This window comes from Staurois parvus, unplaced genomic scaffold, assembly GCF_062004578.1.
Source record: "Staurois parvus isolate SC_StPar_1 unplaced genomic scaffold, SC_StPar_1.0 ptg000950l, whole genome shotgun sequence".
Lineage (NCBI taxonomy): Eukaryota > Metazoa > Chordata > Amphibia > Anura > Ranidae > Staurois > Staurois parvus.
The window spans coordinates 119,011-135,114 of NW_028318746.1; the positions used below are offsets into that span (position 1 = coordinate 119,011).

General features: G+C 41.5%; 1 protein-coding gene across 1 annotated transcript in view; it reads right to left on the minus strand.

Moving 5' to 3' along the window:
• Nucleotides 1–16,104, minus strand: part of MDC1 (mediator of DNA damage checkpoint 1) — an 83,668-nt gene that overhangs the window by 54,057 nt on the left and 13,507 nt on the right. Inside the window, exons 5-6 of the mRNA XM_089656928.1 lie at nt 14,377–14,461; nt 9,583–11,543 (exon numbers count right to left, since the gene is read on the minus strand). Coding sequence (XP_089513054.1) covers nt 9,583–11,543; nt 14,377–14,461 — 2,046 coding nt within the window. The remainder of the gene's footprint in view (nt 1–9,582; nt 11,544–14,376; nt 14,462–16,104) is intronic.

Below are 16,104 nucleotides of genomic sequence, written 5' to 3' on the forward strand. Positions count from 1 at the left end.
GAAAACCTTTTACAGGCTGGGCATTGTTTAATGACACAATTCTCCCCTGTCCTACTGCCGGGTTCACAGAACTGACTCTCTTCCACTACCACCGAATCTTCTACATCCAACACTCTTCCAGGTATTTCAGGTGCTGGGTTGTCCTCTGCGCTCTCTCCAGCCAATCCATCACTACGCTATCATTTAGTGATGTGAGGTCCAGGTGAAAGTAACTTCAGAACACAGAGTGAAACAAGCATATGACACACCCGGAAAGTAAGATGCAGAACATTCTTTAGGCGTCAGTAGAAGATGGTCATTGCAGACAGTGGGAGACGTAAGCATTAAAGCAGTAATAAACCTTAAACCAAAAACTTAACACACTGCAGCTTACCAGATGTGGTGGCTGCTCTTATTTTCTTTTTCAGTTTTTTTCCCTCTGTTTTCACCTGGTGATCAGGCCAGTAAATACCTCCTGTATTAGAGTGCCCCCACGCTGGATAAATGAGCACAAGGGGTACATATGGAAGGGATATATTAGATGTTCTAGCAAATTTAAATACACTAACAAATTGAAGCCGAATCTCAGCTCACACATTATCAGTTACAGCAAACATTTATTCCAGTTTGGGATAAAGGTTTTAGATAAATATATAAAACCTGATCCTTGTAAGCACCCCACCAGTGGTAAATGGTTTGTCTCATCCCTGTAACTGATATACCTGCAAGAGAGCTTGTTGTTTTGAAAAATAACAGACTTACTGGCTAGATCACCAGATGGAAACAGAAAAAAGGCCAAAAACGAATGTAGCCATCAAAGTCTAAGACGTGGTAAGCTGCAACATAATTAACTGTGTTCTTTTACAAGCTACCCAGTGTTAATATTTTTGAAAGTGACAATGTCACTCTAAATGGCATAACAAGGGGACTAGTCAGGAACACACACTTTAAAGAATCTGGATCTCAACTCTAGTCATTATGCTAGTGTAACCTTACCTATCAAGTGTAGGGATGTGTGCTGTTAGCCGATTTCACAAGCTGCCATAGCAGAAATGTTGGCTCAGTATCAGGCTGTAAAGCCTGTCGTGGTTAATCTGTCTCCAGCCTAAACTCAGGCCTAATAACTGACGCTCTATCTAGGCTGCTGGAGGAGTGTAAAACTGAAGTTAGCAAAGTCTTTCGTTTTATTACATGTAGCATTTTAGCCCTCTGCTATTTTACATCTCTGCATGTGTTTTAGTACTGAACTGTACAGTCATACAGCCTGACACTTGGACAAGGAAGGAATACAATTAATCCTTGACAGGTTAGGCTACCCTATTGGAATAGGTCAGGGGTTATGACTGGAACTCTTTATTACATACTGGTGTTTCTGCAGCTCTCTTTAAAAAATGCAACGAATTATGGAGACTGCTGAGTTGCATACAAACAATTAAGACTGGGAGGAAAAGGACTTTTTGAAGTTTCCACAGGCAGAGCTCATCATAACTTTAAATATAATGTATACATTTTTTTGTTTGCAGGATTCTAATGCAAGAGTGATGCTAGTAAGCAAATTAACCGATATACCAAATGAGAATTATTGTTATTACTTCCCATCCTGCTTTAAGGACATCATATAGCCTTTTCAACAATCACATAATCTCATGTGAAAAAGTAAACATACCCCATGAAATCCATTGACTTTTTCCACAGGCAAACATTAGATAAATGATTTAACATCTTCCCACCCGGCCTATATAAGATTGACTGCCAGGCAGGACACCCGCCGTTGTGACTGGGTGTCATATGAAGTTCTGTCAAAAGCAGCAGTTTATGTGGCCGCAGGGCCCCACAGCGGCGCAATCTGTCACTGGCTGTGACCACGGGACACAGCCAATGACATATCACTACACCGGCCCATTGCCAGTGTCATGTGACCGCTGCGACCAATCACAGCAGATCACATGTTGATTGTATATAATGGATGGCTTCCTGTCATGCCATTCATTGTATACAATTGTGTTAGCTGTGATTGATCAAAGCAGACACATGGTACAGACAGGGCCAATCACAGTCCATCTGTATCATGTAATGCGCTTTGCCCAATCACAGCTAATTACATTAAAAGACTGAATGAATCAGTTTCATTCAGTAACAATGATTGCAAATATCAACTAAATACATTGGTATTAGCAATCAATGTGTAAAAAAAAAAAAAAAAAAAAAATTCTGATCACTTGCCCAGAGTAATTCACTGTTACTATGGTAACATTGTATTGCTTTGGTCAGAGTGTGGTGGAAAAAAATAATTAGTAAAAAAAAAAAATACTGTAATAAAAAATAAATAGAAAATTTTGAAAAAAAAAAAATAAATTTTTTTTTTTTTTTACATACTGTCACCAGTCAGTCTCCCTGATCACCGCCACACCAGTTATATAACCACGCTGGACTGGACTGGTGACAATATATTAAAAAAAAAAATTTTGGTTTTTGTTTGTTTTTTTTTCTTTAAATTTCTAAATTTTCCAAAAAAGTAACAAAAAATTACAACCTTCAAAAAACTCACCATGCCTCTTACTAAATACCTTGGACTGTCTATTTTCCAAAAATGGGTAATTTGGGGGTTATTTGTACTATACTTGCATTTTCGGGCCTCAAGAAATGAGATTGGCCATCAGTACATTGATTGATCAATTGTCAGATACAGTGAAGTAAATAATTTGATCCCCTGCTGATTTTGAATGTTTGCCCACAAATCTTGGATGAGAACCTTCTGCCCTCAGCCAGGGCATTGAAAATGGGTCGTGGGTGGGTGTTACAGCATGGCAATGACTTAAAAAATAAAAAAGAAAGAAAACTGTTGTCAGTTGCAACTGTTTTTGCAGCTCAAGCAGAGGAAATGGAATATACTATGGAATCATGAAAAAACACTACTAGTACTTTGTTGCAATACCTTTATAACAGCTTGAATTCTCTGAGGCATGGATTTAACTAATCGACAAACCGTATCCTTCATCAATCCAGCTCCAACTTTCTCTTATTGCAGGTACCAGATCAGCTTTGAAGGTTGGAGCCTTGTCATGGACCATTTTCTGTCATTTCCACCTTAGATTTTCAATTGGATTTAGGTCGGGACTATTTGCAGGCCACGCAATTGACATGTCTTTCTTGAAGGAAAGTTTTCACGGCTTTTACCCTATGGCAAGATGCAATATCATCCTGAAAAATGATGTCATCATCACCAAACATCCTTTCAATTAATGGAATAAGAAGTGTCCAAAACCTTAATATAAACTTCTGCATTTATTGAAGATTTAATGACTGTCATCTCTCCCATACGTTTACCTGACATGCAACCCCATATCAATGACTGTGGAAATTTGCATGTTTTCATCAGGCGGTCGTCTTTATACATTTAATTGGAACCGCACCAAATAAAAGTTTCAGCATCATCACCCTGCCCAATGCAGATTTATGATTCATCACTCAATATCATTTTCATCCAGTCATCCACAGTCCACGATTACTTTTCTTTAGCCCACTGTAACCTTGCTTTTTTCTGTTTAGGTGTCAATAATAGTTTTCTGCATGTAAATCCCATTTCCTTTATGCGATGTCTTACAGTTCAGTCACAGGCATTGACTCCAATTTTTGCCCATTTGTTCCTTGTTTGTTTTGTTGTGCATTTTCTGTTTTCAAGGCATATTGCTTTACGTTTTCTATCTTGACTCTCTGATGTCTTCCTTGGTCTACCAGTACGCTTCTCTTCTACAACCTTCCCATTTGATTTGTACTTGGTCTAAGTTTTAGACACAGCTGACTGGGAACAACCAACATCTTTTGCAACATTCCGTGATGATTAACCTTCTTGAAGAAGTTTTATTATTATTATATTATACATGATTTATATAGTGCCAACAGTTTGCTCAGCGCTTTACAATATAAGGGAGACAATACAGCAACAATACAGTTCAATACAAAAGGGTTAGGAGGGCCCTGCTCCTTGGAGCTTACAATCTAAGAGGGAGGTGCTGGTGGTACAAAAGGTAATAACAGTGGGGGATGAACTGATAGGAGGAATAGAAGATTCCGTCATTAGCTGAAGGTGGGATAGGCTTCCCTGAAGAGATAGGTTTTCAGAGATCACCTAAAAGTGGGTAGAGTAGGCGATAGTCGGATAGATTGGGGTAGAGCGTTCCAGAGGATGGGGGAGGGTCTGAAGAAGTCCTGGAGACAAGCATGGGAGGAGACAAGGGACCTAGAGAGCAGGAGGTCTTGGGAGGAGGAGCAGAGAGGACAGTTTGGGTGATATTTGGAGACAAGATTGGTAATGTAGTTTGGGGCAGAGTTATAAATGGCTTTATATGTTATTGTTAATGTTTTGAATTTTATTTGTTTGGCAATGGGAAGCCAGTGGAGGGATTGGCAGAGAGGGGTGGCAGATATGGAACTGTTAGTAAGGTGGATGAGTCTGGCAGCAGCATTCATGATAGACTGAAGAGGGGATAGCCTGCAATTAGGTAGGCCAATGAGGAGGGAGTTACAATATTCAAGGCAAGAGATAACAAGGGAGTGAATAAGTTGCTTAGTGGTTTTAGAGGTTAAGAACTGGTGTATCTTGGAGATGTTGCAAAGGTGAAGTCTACAAGATTTGGACAGTGATTGGATTTGGGGCTGAAAGGACAGATGGGAGTCCAGGATTAACCTAGTACCTTGGCATGAGGGGAGGGACTGATGGTTGATAGAGAAGTCAGGGGAGGGGGCATGGGCTGGAGGGAATAGTATGAGCTCTGTTTTGGAAAGATTGAGTTTGAGGAAGTAGATTGACATCCATGCTGCTATGTCATTTAGTAGGTTAGTAATGCGAGAAGAGACTGAAGGGGTGAGGTGAGAAGTAGAAAGATAGATTTGTGTGTCATCAGCATAGAGATATTACTTAAAGCCATAGGAGTTTATCAAGCGACCAAGGGAGGAGGTGTGGATGAAGAAGAGAAGGGGTCCAAGTACAGAACCTTGAGGGACCCCTACAGAAAGAGGAAGTGGAGAGGAGGAGACCGAGTTATAGGTAACACTGAAGGAGCGCTGCGATAGGTAGGAGGAGAACCAGGAGGGAGCAGAGTCTTGGGAGGCCAAGAGAGTGGAGTTTTTTTGAGGAGGAGGGAATGGTCATCTGTATCAAAAGCCACAGAGAGGTCAAGTAGTAAGAGTATGGAGTAGTGGCCATTGGTTTTATCAGTTAGTAAATCATTAGTGAGTTTTAGTACGGCAGTTTCAGTGTGTAGTGTAGTGAGCGAAAGCCAGACTGTAAAGGGTCAAGAAGGTTGTTGTCAGTGAGGTAGGAGCTCATTGTAGACTAAGCATTCTAAGAGTTTAGAGGTAAACGGGAGCAGGGAGATGGGTCTTAAGTTGTTCAGGTTGCTGGGGTCCAGCGAGGGCTTTTTAGGTATGGCAATGATTTGTGCATTCTTTAGAGGGGTGGGGAAGGCACCATTAGAGAAGGAGAGATTTGAGATATGAGTGAGGGAGCAGAAGAGAGATGAAGATGGTGACCGTAGTAGTTGAGAGGAGACAGGATCCTGGGGGCACGTGGTGAGATGGGCTTCTGAGAAAACCTTAGTGACCTCTTCAGTAGTAGCAAGGTCAAAAGCGGAAAGTGTTGAGGGAGGGTTAGTATAACGTATGCTAAGTGGCATAAATGTCTATGTAGTGGAGATGCCCCTACAAATTGCATCAATTTTGTTTTTGAAAAAATATGCAATCTCATAAGCAGTGAGTGAGTTACTGGGCAGAGGAGGAGGTAGAGAAAGTAAAGAAGAGACGACGAGGACTGGATGACAAGGTATTAATAAGAGTGACAAAGTAAGCTTGTTTGGCAGCATGGAGGGAGGGATGTATGTTAAGAAAGCATATTTCTATAGGATAAATGCTTGCTGAGATTTGGTTTAGCGCCACAATCGCTCCAGTTGAAGACTATGTCACTTAAGATTTCTGGTGTTGTCAGTCTGCCACTGTTGTAATGGTCGGGGCCTAATACTTAGAGGAGCAAGTGAGTCTAGTGTGGATGAAAGCTAACTGTTGTAGAGAGCAGTAATCAGGACAGGGGAGAGATTCTGTCATAGAGGCGGTCAGTTGCAGAGTGGAAAAGAAATGGTTTAAGTTGTGAAGGTTTCTGAGGGTAATTGTTTGCTGCTTGGAGGGATAAGTGTTTGAAGATGAGGACACTGTGAAGGTGATGAGATTGTGATCAGACAGAGGAAAGGGGGTGTTTGTGAGGTTATAGGGAGTGCAAAGATGGGAGAAAACAAGGTCTAATGTATTCCCATCAGAGTGTGTGGAGGTCTGTGTCCATTGTGTTAAGGCAAAAGATGAGGTTAGGTTGAAGAGTTGGGATGTGGCTGGGTTGTTCACATTATTGGGGATGTTAAAATCTCCAACAATAATAGTGGGAATTTCAGGGGAGAGAACATAGGGTAGCCAAGCAGAGAAGTCATCAAGAAAGCACAACACTGGTCCAGGAGGCCGGAGAAATGGGGAAAAACAGATGAATGCAGCGAGTCTCGAAAGAAGAGAAGGATATAAAGGGAGGGTTAGGGAGGGCTTGAAATGTGCTCAGTGGGGATAGAAGCAAACCAACTCCACCTCTTTTCCGACCACTGGGTCTGGGTGAGTGGGTCCAGAGAAGGCCTCCATAAGAAAGTGCTTCGGGAGAAGCAGAATCTGCTGCTTGAAGCCAGGTTTCTGTAATTGCTAATAGGTTAAGGGAGCGGGAGACAAAAAGGTCATGGACAGAGGTGAGTTTACTACAGACAGAGTGGGCATTCCAGAGTGCACATGAAAAAGGGAGGGTGGTTTTTAGGAGCATGGGGATTGAGCTTAAATTGAGTGGATTGTGGCTATTCCTGGAGGAAGGAGGGTGCCTGGTGTGGGGGTGAGATACTGGAGGACCAGGGTTTGGGGAGATATCCCCAGAGGTTAGGAGAAGAAGGAGGGTGAGGAAAGTAAGATGGGAGCGGGATGTATATGAGTGCACATGCCTTCCTATCCTGGTGTTTGGGTCAGCAGGTGAGTAAAGTATTAGCAGGAGGTGATGAGAGCAGTAGTAGGGAGATGGTAGAAGTGAGGGTGATATGTACAAGTTTTGGGGTGGAGCAGAGGGGTAAAGAATGGAGATTTTGAGAGCAGAGGATAGTAATATGAAAAGGAGGCGTAGAGGGGGCATTTTAAAAGGTACATGCAGTGGAAATCAAAATTGTAGGAGATGTTTCCCAGGGTGTTTGCTTGCAGTCCATCCAGCGTGCAGTAGAGTTCTTTGTTGTATCTTCCTGCTGCTTGAGTTATCCTGCTTTAGTTAAACTGCTGTGTTCAACTGCTGTTTTGCACTGCAGCAGAAAATGCACTCAAGCTGCTGTGTTCAACTGCCGTTTTGCACTCCAGTAAAAAATGTGCTCAGTCAAACTGCTGTGTTCAACTGCTGTTGTGCACTCCAGCAGAAAATGCACTCAAGAATGACAATGCCCCATCTGCGACTGAGAATCAATCACCATAACCAAACAACCAAACAAAAAGATATAGGACTAATTATCCTGTGTTTTGCAGAAAGTCAGTGCACAGCAGGGAGACAGTATAAGGTGGAGATCACATAACAGCATTTACCCTAAATTTGCAGAAAGTCAATGCATAACAGGGAGACAATTTAAGGACAGCTTTATAATCCTCTCCTTTGTTTCAACTGACATCTCTAGTGTTGGAGCCATGATTCATGGCAATCAACTTGGTGCAACAGCTCACCAAAGTGTGTAAGCACTCTTTTTTTACCTGCAGACTACTTAGCAGATATAATCTGATGCAGATGTTTGTTTTAGAACTACAACGTACATGGGGATTCCATAATATTTTTCTCAGAATTTAGTGATTCCATATTTTTTTCCTCTGCTTGATCTGCAGAAACAGTTGCAATTGACTAGTTTTCTTTTTTTTTCTCTTTAAGTATTTCTTAAAGGCAGAAGGTTGGGATGGTAAATGAAAATAGTTTTGAGGCATGTCTATGATTGTTTTTTTTTCTACACGATTAAACATTTGAATGAACATTTTCCAAGAGTGATGATTCCATACTTTTGCCAGGGGTTGCATATCAACATTCCCTGTATGCACTTTTTTAGTGAAGATCTAATGTTTGCCTATTCAAATAGGTGAAAAATGTAAACCATTTTCATGGGCTGTACTTCTTCACATGAGAATATTATATGAGAGATTAATTCTTTATACACAGTGGTTGTGCTTTACTGCTCCTAGTCACAATACAAGTCTATGAGCTGAAAACAAGACCCGCCATGTGTGGTTAACATTTTAACTCAACAGCTATTTATCAGTTAAAACACACAAAAACTATACAGATGAAGTCAATTGTGATCCAGAAAGCAAGTGCTAATCATCTGTTTCTTTGTTAAAGTGGAACTAAATGAATCTGCATCCAGGGAAGCTGCCATCTTGACCCTTAGCCTCTGACTGATTTGCAGTTACCATGGTGCTGCACATGATCAGATATGACACCAGCCATTTGATGGCATGACAGTTCAGCTGATAGCAAACATAAGCTCACTAGTAACAGTTACGATTTCAAGAATGTCTAGAATGTAACGGTTTTGGGAAATGGTTAAAATTGGTAGGTTTAGTTTTTTTTTTAAATGCTTCCCCAGAACCAGAAAAAAACTCTTACGTCTGGCAGGAGGTGGCTGCAAAATAGTTCTGCTATCTGTATGAGAGAAGAGGTCTCTGTTCAGCGGTCTAAAACAGCCCCCTCACCTTGACACAACTACAGCGCTACAATCAATAATGCTCACACTGGTGGGGGCATGTCAAACCACTGTACACAGAGGAGCTCCTCTTAGCTGTAGCCTATGGACTGTTGAGGGAGTTTAAAGCATTCCTAGCTCTAAAACCCCTTTGACACAGACATATATAATAATACAGTATTTATAAAGCACCAATAGTTCGCTCAGCTCTGTACATTACAAAGGGGGACAGAACATGTGACAGAATAACAATACAATGCAAAACATGAGGGGATTGAGGGCCCTGCTCTTTCGAGCTTACAATCATTCCTATCAGTCACGTTTTTTCAAAGAAAAAAAAAAACAATTCAGTTTACATCATTTTGCACATCTGTCTTCAGTTCAGTTTACATCAGTTTGCACTTCAGTTTATATCAGATCAAATTTACATCAGTCTATAACTGTTCCATTTCAATGGATCTGGACCTGAACTGACATGGATGTAGGAAAATGTAAACTGAAAATCATCCATTTACATCCGCTCACCTGTGGACATACATTGTGGTTCAGTCTGGATCCCTCTGAACAACTGACAGAAGGATCTAGACCGAACACCCATGTGAAAGGGCCTTAAAAAAATTGAACAATAAAATTAGGAATAAGACACTTAACACTTGCTTTCTTAATCCAATCTGACTTGATTTTTATAGTGCCATGGAGTATTTATTTTTCCAATGGAAAGGGACTTTTTCTTTTTTTTTTTTAATTTGCAACCAAGTTAAATTAGTAGGTCTGATTTGATACAAAATGTATTTAGCAGTGTTGTTGTATTATACTTGCAAAAGCTTACCTTGAGAGTCAGCTTTCGGAGTCTCCTCTTCACTGCTTTTCACAGAGACAGTACTATTATCTTCTCTAGGAACTTCAGCTGTTCCACCCATCACACCAATTGATGATCCTGCAACCTTGTCTAAGTTTCCATCACCACCTTCTGAAACACCATCGCCGTGGAGTTCTTCCTCAGCTGTTTGAGATTTATTTAATCTGAAATTTGCATCATCCTCATCCACATCTGTGTCACTATCTACGTGTAAAGCAGCCACTTCATTCACTGACTCTGCTTCATTTTTCTCTGCATCAGTTATTACAGATTCTTCTGCTTTTTTTGGTCCTGTGGATGTCCCATCATCCTCATCAGTGTCACTATCGAAATGCAGACCTGCAGCCTCTTTGTTTGTCACACCTACTGCTTCCTTCTCATTTTTCACCATCTCAAACTGTAGTTCATCTATGTGACATTCAATTGTTTTGCTTTGCACAGCGGCATTGGAGGGTCCCGGTATTTGGTCTTCTCCATCCACATCTGTATCACTGTCCAGGGGGAGACCATCTCTGGCATCCTGAACACTGTTGCTAGAGTCCTCTTTCTCTTTAGTAACCACTGTACTGGAGACATCCACATCTTCCACATCTGTATCACTGTCCACATGAAAACCCTCTTGAACGTCTATATTCAAGGTTTGCTTTCCTTTGGTGACATCTGTACTAGAGACATTGACGTCTTCCTCTGCATCTGTGTCACTGTTTAGATGTACTCCATCTTTTGTCTCTTTTAATGGAGCATCTGCAGCAATGGAATCAAAGTCACCTTTCCTCACTTTTGTGCTGGAGACATCATCATCATCCTCAACATCTGTGTCGCTGTCCATGTGGAATTGCCCCGTTTCCTCTTCCACAAATTTTCTGGACTCTTGGTCAGCCACATTCCCATCAGATCCAGTGATATCTGCATCTTCAACATCTGTATCACTGTCAATATCAAAGCCGGTGGATACATTTTTCCCTGAAACGGAAGTCACATCATGGACTTCACTAGAGTTTCCAGTTCTGGTTTCAGCATTTCCCGTCTTTGACACCTCTGTATCACTCTCTACATCTGTATCACTGTCAATATTCATTTCACCCACCAACCCATGCTGTACAGCTGGGATTTTCTCTTTGTCCTCATCAACATTGGTGTCTCTATCCAAGTAAACACCAGCATCAGAGGTTCCAAAAGCATCAACATTACTTTGCTCTGATGCTTTATCAGATTTGATTTCAAGGTCATTCTTTTTCTTTGCATCGGTTTCAGAAGTGGTAGGAACCTCTTCATCAGAGTCTGTGTCACTGTCTAAGCAAAGGTTGGCTGCTACTTTTAGGTTTTTTTCTGTAGCTGTGAGGTTGTTCTCCCCATCCTGAGGGAGACTGTCTGAATTACTCTCAATAGCAGCAGTTGCTGAAATATCTCTTCTTGAAGTTTCAACTTCATTGTCCTTTAAACAGTGACTACTAGTTGAGGACACTTCAGAAGTTTCAAGATTTGCTGCATCATTCTTTAAGTTGTTTATGTCTTCATGACTATTGCTGCGGTTAATAGCTTTGGCTCCTCCATCTTTTAACCCAAAGTCTAGGGTATCTGTTTGTACAACCCCCCCACCTGCAGGTAATCTGTCATCTGCTCCATCCTTACTTGGTTCCTTTCTTTTTTCTAAAAGCTCACTCTCAGAGACATCTTTTCCCACCGAGCTTATTTTTTTTTCTTCGTCTGTCTGTTCTTCGACTGGCTTATCTTCTTTGTTTGTTTGTAATAACCTAGTGCTTTCCTCCTTTGCTGGTTCTTTCATAGCTGATGGAGTGAAGCTGTTCAATGAGGAAGGTATAAAGGAGCTTTCTTTTGTAGGAGTTTCACGGTTGTCTGTGTCGGTGTCACAATGCAGGTGAATAGATGTGAATCGTGTCTCAGAAGTAGACGAATCATTCTCCTCATCACTGGGAAGAGGAAACAGCAGAAACGTTCCTTTAATGGAATCATGACATTAAAATGTGATGGGATCTCCATGACAAGGGCCAGAGAAATCCCAAGAACCACATAACTAATACATTCTAAAGATCACAGCTGGTGCTTAAAAAGAGGGACACGAATTACAATCTGACTGTGCAATCTGCTTTATATCTACCATAAGCCATGTAGTTTATGATCTACCTAAACAATCCAAACTATTTACATTCAGGAAAACCCTCCAACTGCCTTTGAATGTTTTTATAGGTCTTAGAAGTTAGATGCATTCAACTGGACCTGTTTTGTAATATTTCAACATTACAGAACAATTCCAGTTCAATGTGACTTTACCACTATTATCCATTTGGACGACATCATTTTTGAAGTATCTAAAGTAAATTGTACAATCAGGTAGCAAGGTGTTTAAGTTAGAATAAGCTCCCTTCGGAACTAGGCAGGGTTGCCCACTGTCTCCTTTATTATTTGTTTTAGTTTTGGAACCTTTTCTGCGGAAAGTTCGTTCCCACCCAGTCATTGCGGGGATCCATGTATGATCTACGGAACATAAATTGTCGGCCTATGCGGATGACCTTCTTTTCTATCTGTCGAGACCCCTCCTTTCTGTACCGGTTCTTATGGCGGAGCTTCAACAATTCGGCATCATCTCTAATTTTAAAATTAACTATAATAAATCGGTTCTTTTCCCAATCCATGCCCCCCCCCCCCCCCCCTTTAGCTAAGTGACTTCAACAAGCTTTTTCTTTTGTATGGCGGACAGACTTTTTATTATATCTGGGGACCCATATCTCTTATGACACTCGGCTTTTACACAACTTTAACTATGGTAAATTATTGACTTCTATCTCACATGACTTGCAACAATGGCGTAATCCTCCCTTGACTTAGTTTGGTCGGATAAACGTTCTGAAAATGACGACATTGCCACGGATATTGTACACCATACCTATTTCACTACCCCAATCTTTCTTCAAACGGCTTCGTAGAGCATTTTTTACTTTTATTTGGCATGATAAACATCCTAGACTGGTATACGATATTTTGCGGAGACACAAACTGGAGGGTGGGGGTGGGACTTCCTGATGTGGCCCTGTATTACAAGGCTATGGCCTTGGTACGCATTCTTAATTAGCGGCACGATACGCTGACGAAACAATGGGTTGCCCTGGAGATGTCAATGGCAGGCAGAACTCTGGCGGGTACCCCCTGGGTTCCGAAGACTTGTAGAGGCCTTTCCGACTGGACATCTCCATTGATGCGTACTACCCTGACAGTTTGGGATAGAATGAATGGGACCGGGTTGTATGCTCCTGGGACTTCTCCGCTAGCTCCATTGGAAGGCTACCCATGGTTTTCCCCTGGGGAGGACATTAGATTTTTTAGTTCCTGGGGTGCCGATGGGGATTATTCCTGCGCTAAGCTTGCTCCTGAGGGTGTCCTTTTACCCCTCCCTCTGTTGCTCTCTAAATATGGAACCTTTCCCTTTGCTACATGGCGAGACCGCCAACTGAATGACTTTTTTAATGTCTTTACTCCCTAGACTTCGTTCTAGACTGACCCTTACAGCGTATGAACATATGTGTACCGTGCTTCCTGATTCTAGACATTTATTATCCCAAATGTATAAACTGGTGTTGAGCGAGTATTCTATATCAACTCCCTATTTTGTGAAGGAATGGGAGAAAGAACTAGGCCCTGATTTTTCCCCTTAGCAGATACAAAGGATTTTTAAAATGGTACACTCCTCCATCAGCTCCCGTATTTAGGAATCCTCTTATTAATTTCTTACTGGATGGTATCGGACCCTGTCCCGCTTGGCCCAAATATTTCCCACCATTACCCCCTCTGCTGGAGAAATTGTGGTCATCTAAGTACCTTTCTCCACCTCTGGTGGAATTGCCCTAAAATTGGGCCTTTTTGGGCTGCAATTTTCCCATGGATACAAAAATTGTCTTTGGGCCCGTTGGAACAATCCCCTCTCCGTTTACTCTTTCATGTTACTCCCTCTATGAAGGCCTACAGGCGTAGTGTTATACCCCATCTTCTGAATGTGGCCAGATCTATAATCCCGAGGTTCTGGAAACGTTCTGATTGCTATACATTATCAGATTGGAAACGGGAAGTAGATAAAATAATGGATGCCGAGCGTTGGGTCCACCTGGTAAGAGGTCAGGGGAGAAATTTAAAGATAATTGGCAAGGATGGATGTTTTACTCCTCTGAAATACCAGATGCATGAGCCTTTCTGGGAGGTTTTTCTGCTTAGTGCTCGCAATTTGTGCAGGTATATGCACATGGGTTTTTTCCTACTGCTATTTGGCCCCTATTACTTTTACCAACAGCTTTAATGGATGTTTCTGGAAGTCTGTTGCTGTTCTATTCTTTCCCCACCCCCCCCCTTTTTTTTTCCTTCCTTTCTTTCTCTCTCTCTCCTTTTCTCTTATTTCCTTTGTTTGAATCACTGGAATTCTAAATGTTCTGATTACTCCGTTTATGCGCAACTATAGTCAAGATGCCTGTCTACATTTGTTGTCATATGGGGGTTCCCTTTGTATTTATGACCTCTTTGCCAGGTTAAAATATATATGTTGACTTACAGTTTTTATTTTACTTCTTGTCATTGGAAAATGTCAATAAAGATTGATTATAAAAAAAGAATAAGCTGCCCTTATAGAGGGTTCTTGAAAGTCTAAATAAAGCATTTTAATTAGTAATTTTGCTGGTAGTGCCAGTGTAATAAAGCCAAGGGAAATCCTTGAGAAACCTTTATAGGAACCCCAGCATAACAAAAATGTTTTTATCTCACCTTTCAGGCACAAATGTGTCGGCATCAGGAGAGAAAAGGGCTCCAGCTGCAGGTCCTGAAGTTCTCACAGCATCTTTGGATCCTCCTAAATTTGCAACCATTAAGAAAGGCATTGTTTTGAGGTTTATTATCTCGGGAAAAAGGTAAGCAGAAGCAAATGTAAACTTTATAAAGAACCAGTCCACCCAAAACCAGTCCCTTGTGCATCTTTGGATACTCCAACAGACAGATTTCCCTGACATAATTCTTGACTCTGTGTCTGCCACATGGGATTTCTGGGTATTCCCTCCCACCATGGTGAGTTCTAGTACTGCTGCATTCTCTAAAATATACTGTAAATTAAAAGTCAAAAATAGGAAGTGGAAATTGAAGTAAAGCAGCACCTATATATGTATTACAACTGTGTATATAGCTGTTTGTAGCTTTAAATAAAGCCAGGCTATGCTGCTGATAGTAAGTGTACTTTTGTACATGATCCAGTATCCCGTCCTACCCTGCACACCCTTTGCCAAAATCTGAAATACAAATGCAGAACTCAAATGCAGGGAAAGTGGACAGTACAGTAAAACGCCTATAACCCGATGACTTTAAAGTGGAGTTGCAGCCATTTTTGTGTTTATAAAAATTCAACAGCTACAAAAACTGTAGCTGCTGACTTTTAATAAACAAACATTTACCTGCATCTCAAATGTGGGCACCAGGTTGTGACAGCTTGCGGCTTCACAACCTGGTGCCCACTGCACATGCGCGAGTCACGCTCCGCCTCCTGATTGGTTCGGCAGTCTTCTGGGACCTGTGAATGTTCCCAGGAGACTGCGGGAGGGAGGAGGGGGCCAAACTTCCGACTCACTTCGCCACAGTGAACTGAGCTGGAAGTGGGAGCGGGTAACTGTCAAAACCAGGTACCCGCTCCCCCCTCCCCCCCAAAAGGTGCCAAATATGGCAGTGGAGGGGGGGGAGGAGCAAAAGAAGCAGAGCTTCCACTTTTGGCTGGAACTCCACTTTAAGTAACATTGGCTGTCTTTAGCTAAGCTTATATACCCAGGCTGAATTGAGCACATGCATGATATCAGAAAATGCCAGAACAAAGGAGGAACATCACTGCCCAGCCCAAGCAATGACAAGATGAATTTAGCAGAATCTGAGACCTATATATGGAATTTAAATTTACCCTTAGGGTCCATTCACACTGCACTCAGCTTTGGGCTGCAGTGAAGTGCTGTGGGAGATTGTGGTGCAGGTTTTATCATATCACACAATTCCCTTTTTTGCCATTTATTTGAAGTGCACAAAGTGACACTTCATTCACATCGCACCACACAGCACGGTGGTGCATTGCACTGTTATGCGGTGACGTGGTGCCTACCTGTGCGCTACAATAAAATGCAGCCTGCCTGAATTTAATCGCAAATCACTGCACTGCAACCTTGGGCTGCATTAGTGTAAATGGGGCACAGAGAAAACAATTGTACTTGGCAGATCCAGAACACATTTAGCAGTGCCACTATGCATGTGTTAACTTGAAAGTGATTTTATGAATAATTTATTTGCCTTTACATTTCTCATGGGCATAGAAACAATTAGACATTTTATATAGTTCAATATTGAAAAAAAATAAAACAATGTGTTTGTTAAAAATATTTATTTCTGCCTCTGTGTGCAACTGGAGCAATATAGGTTTGTTTACAAATAAAACTCATGTGTTCACCATGTCATAGCTGAAAGGGT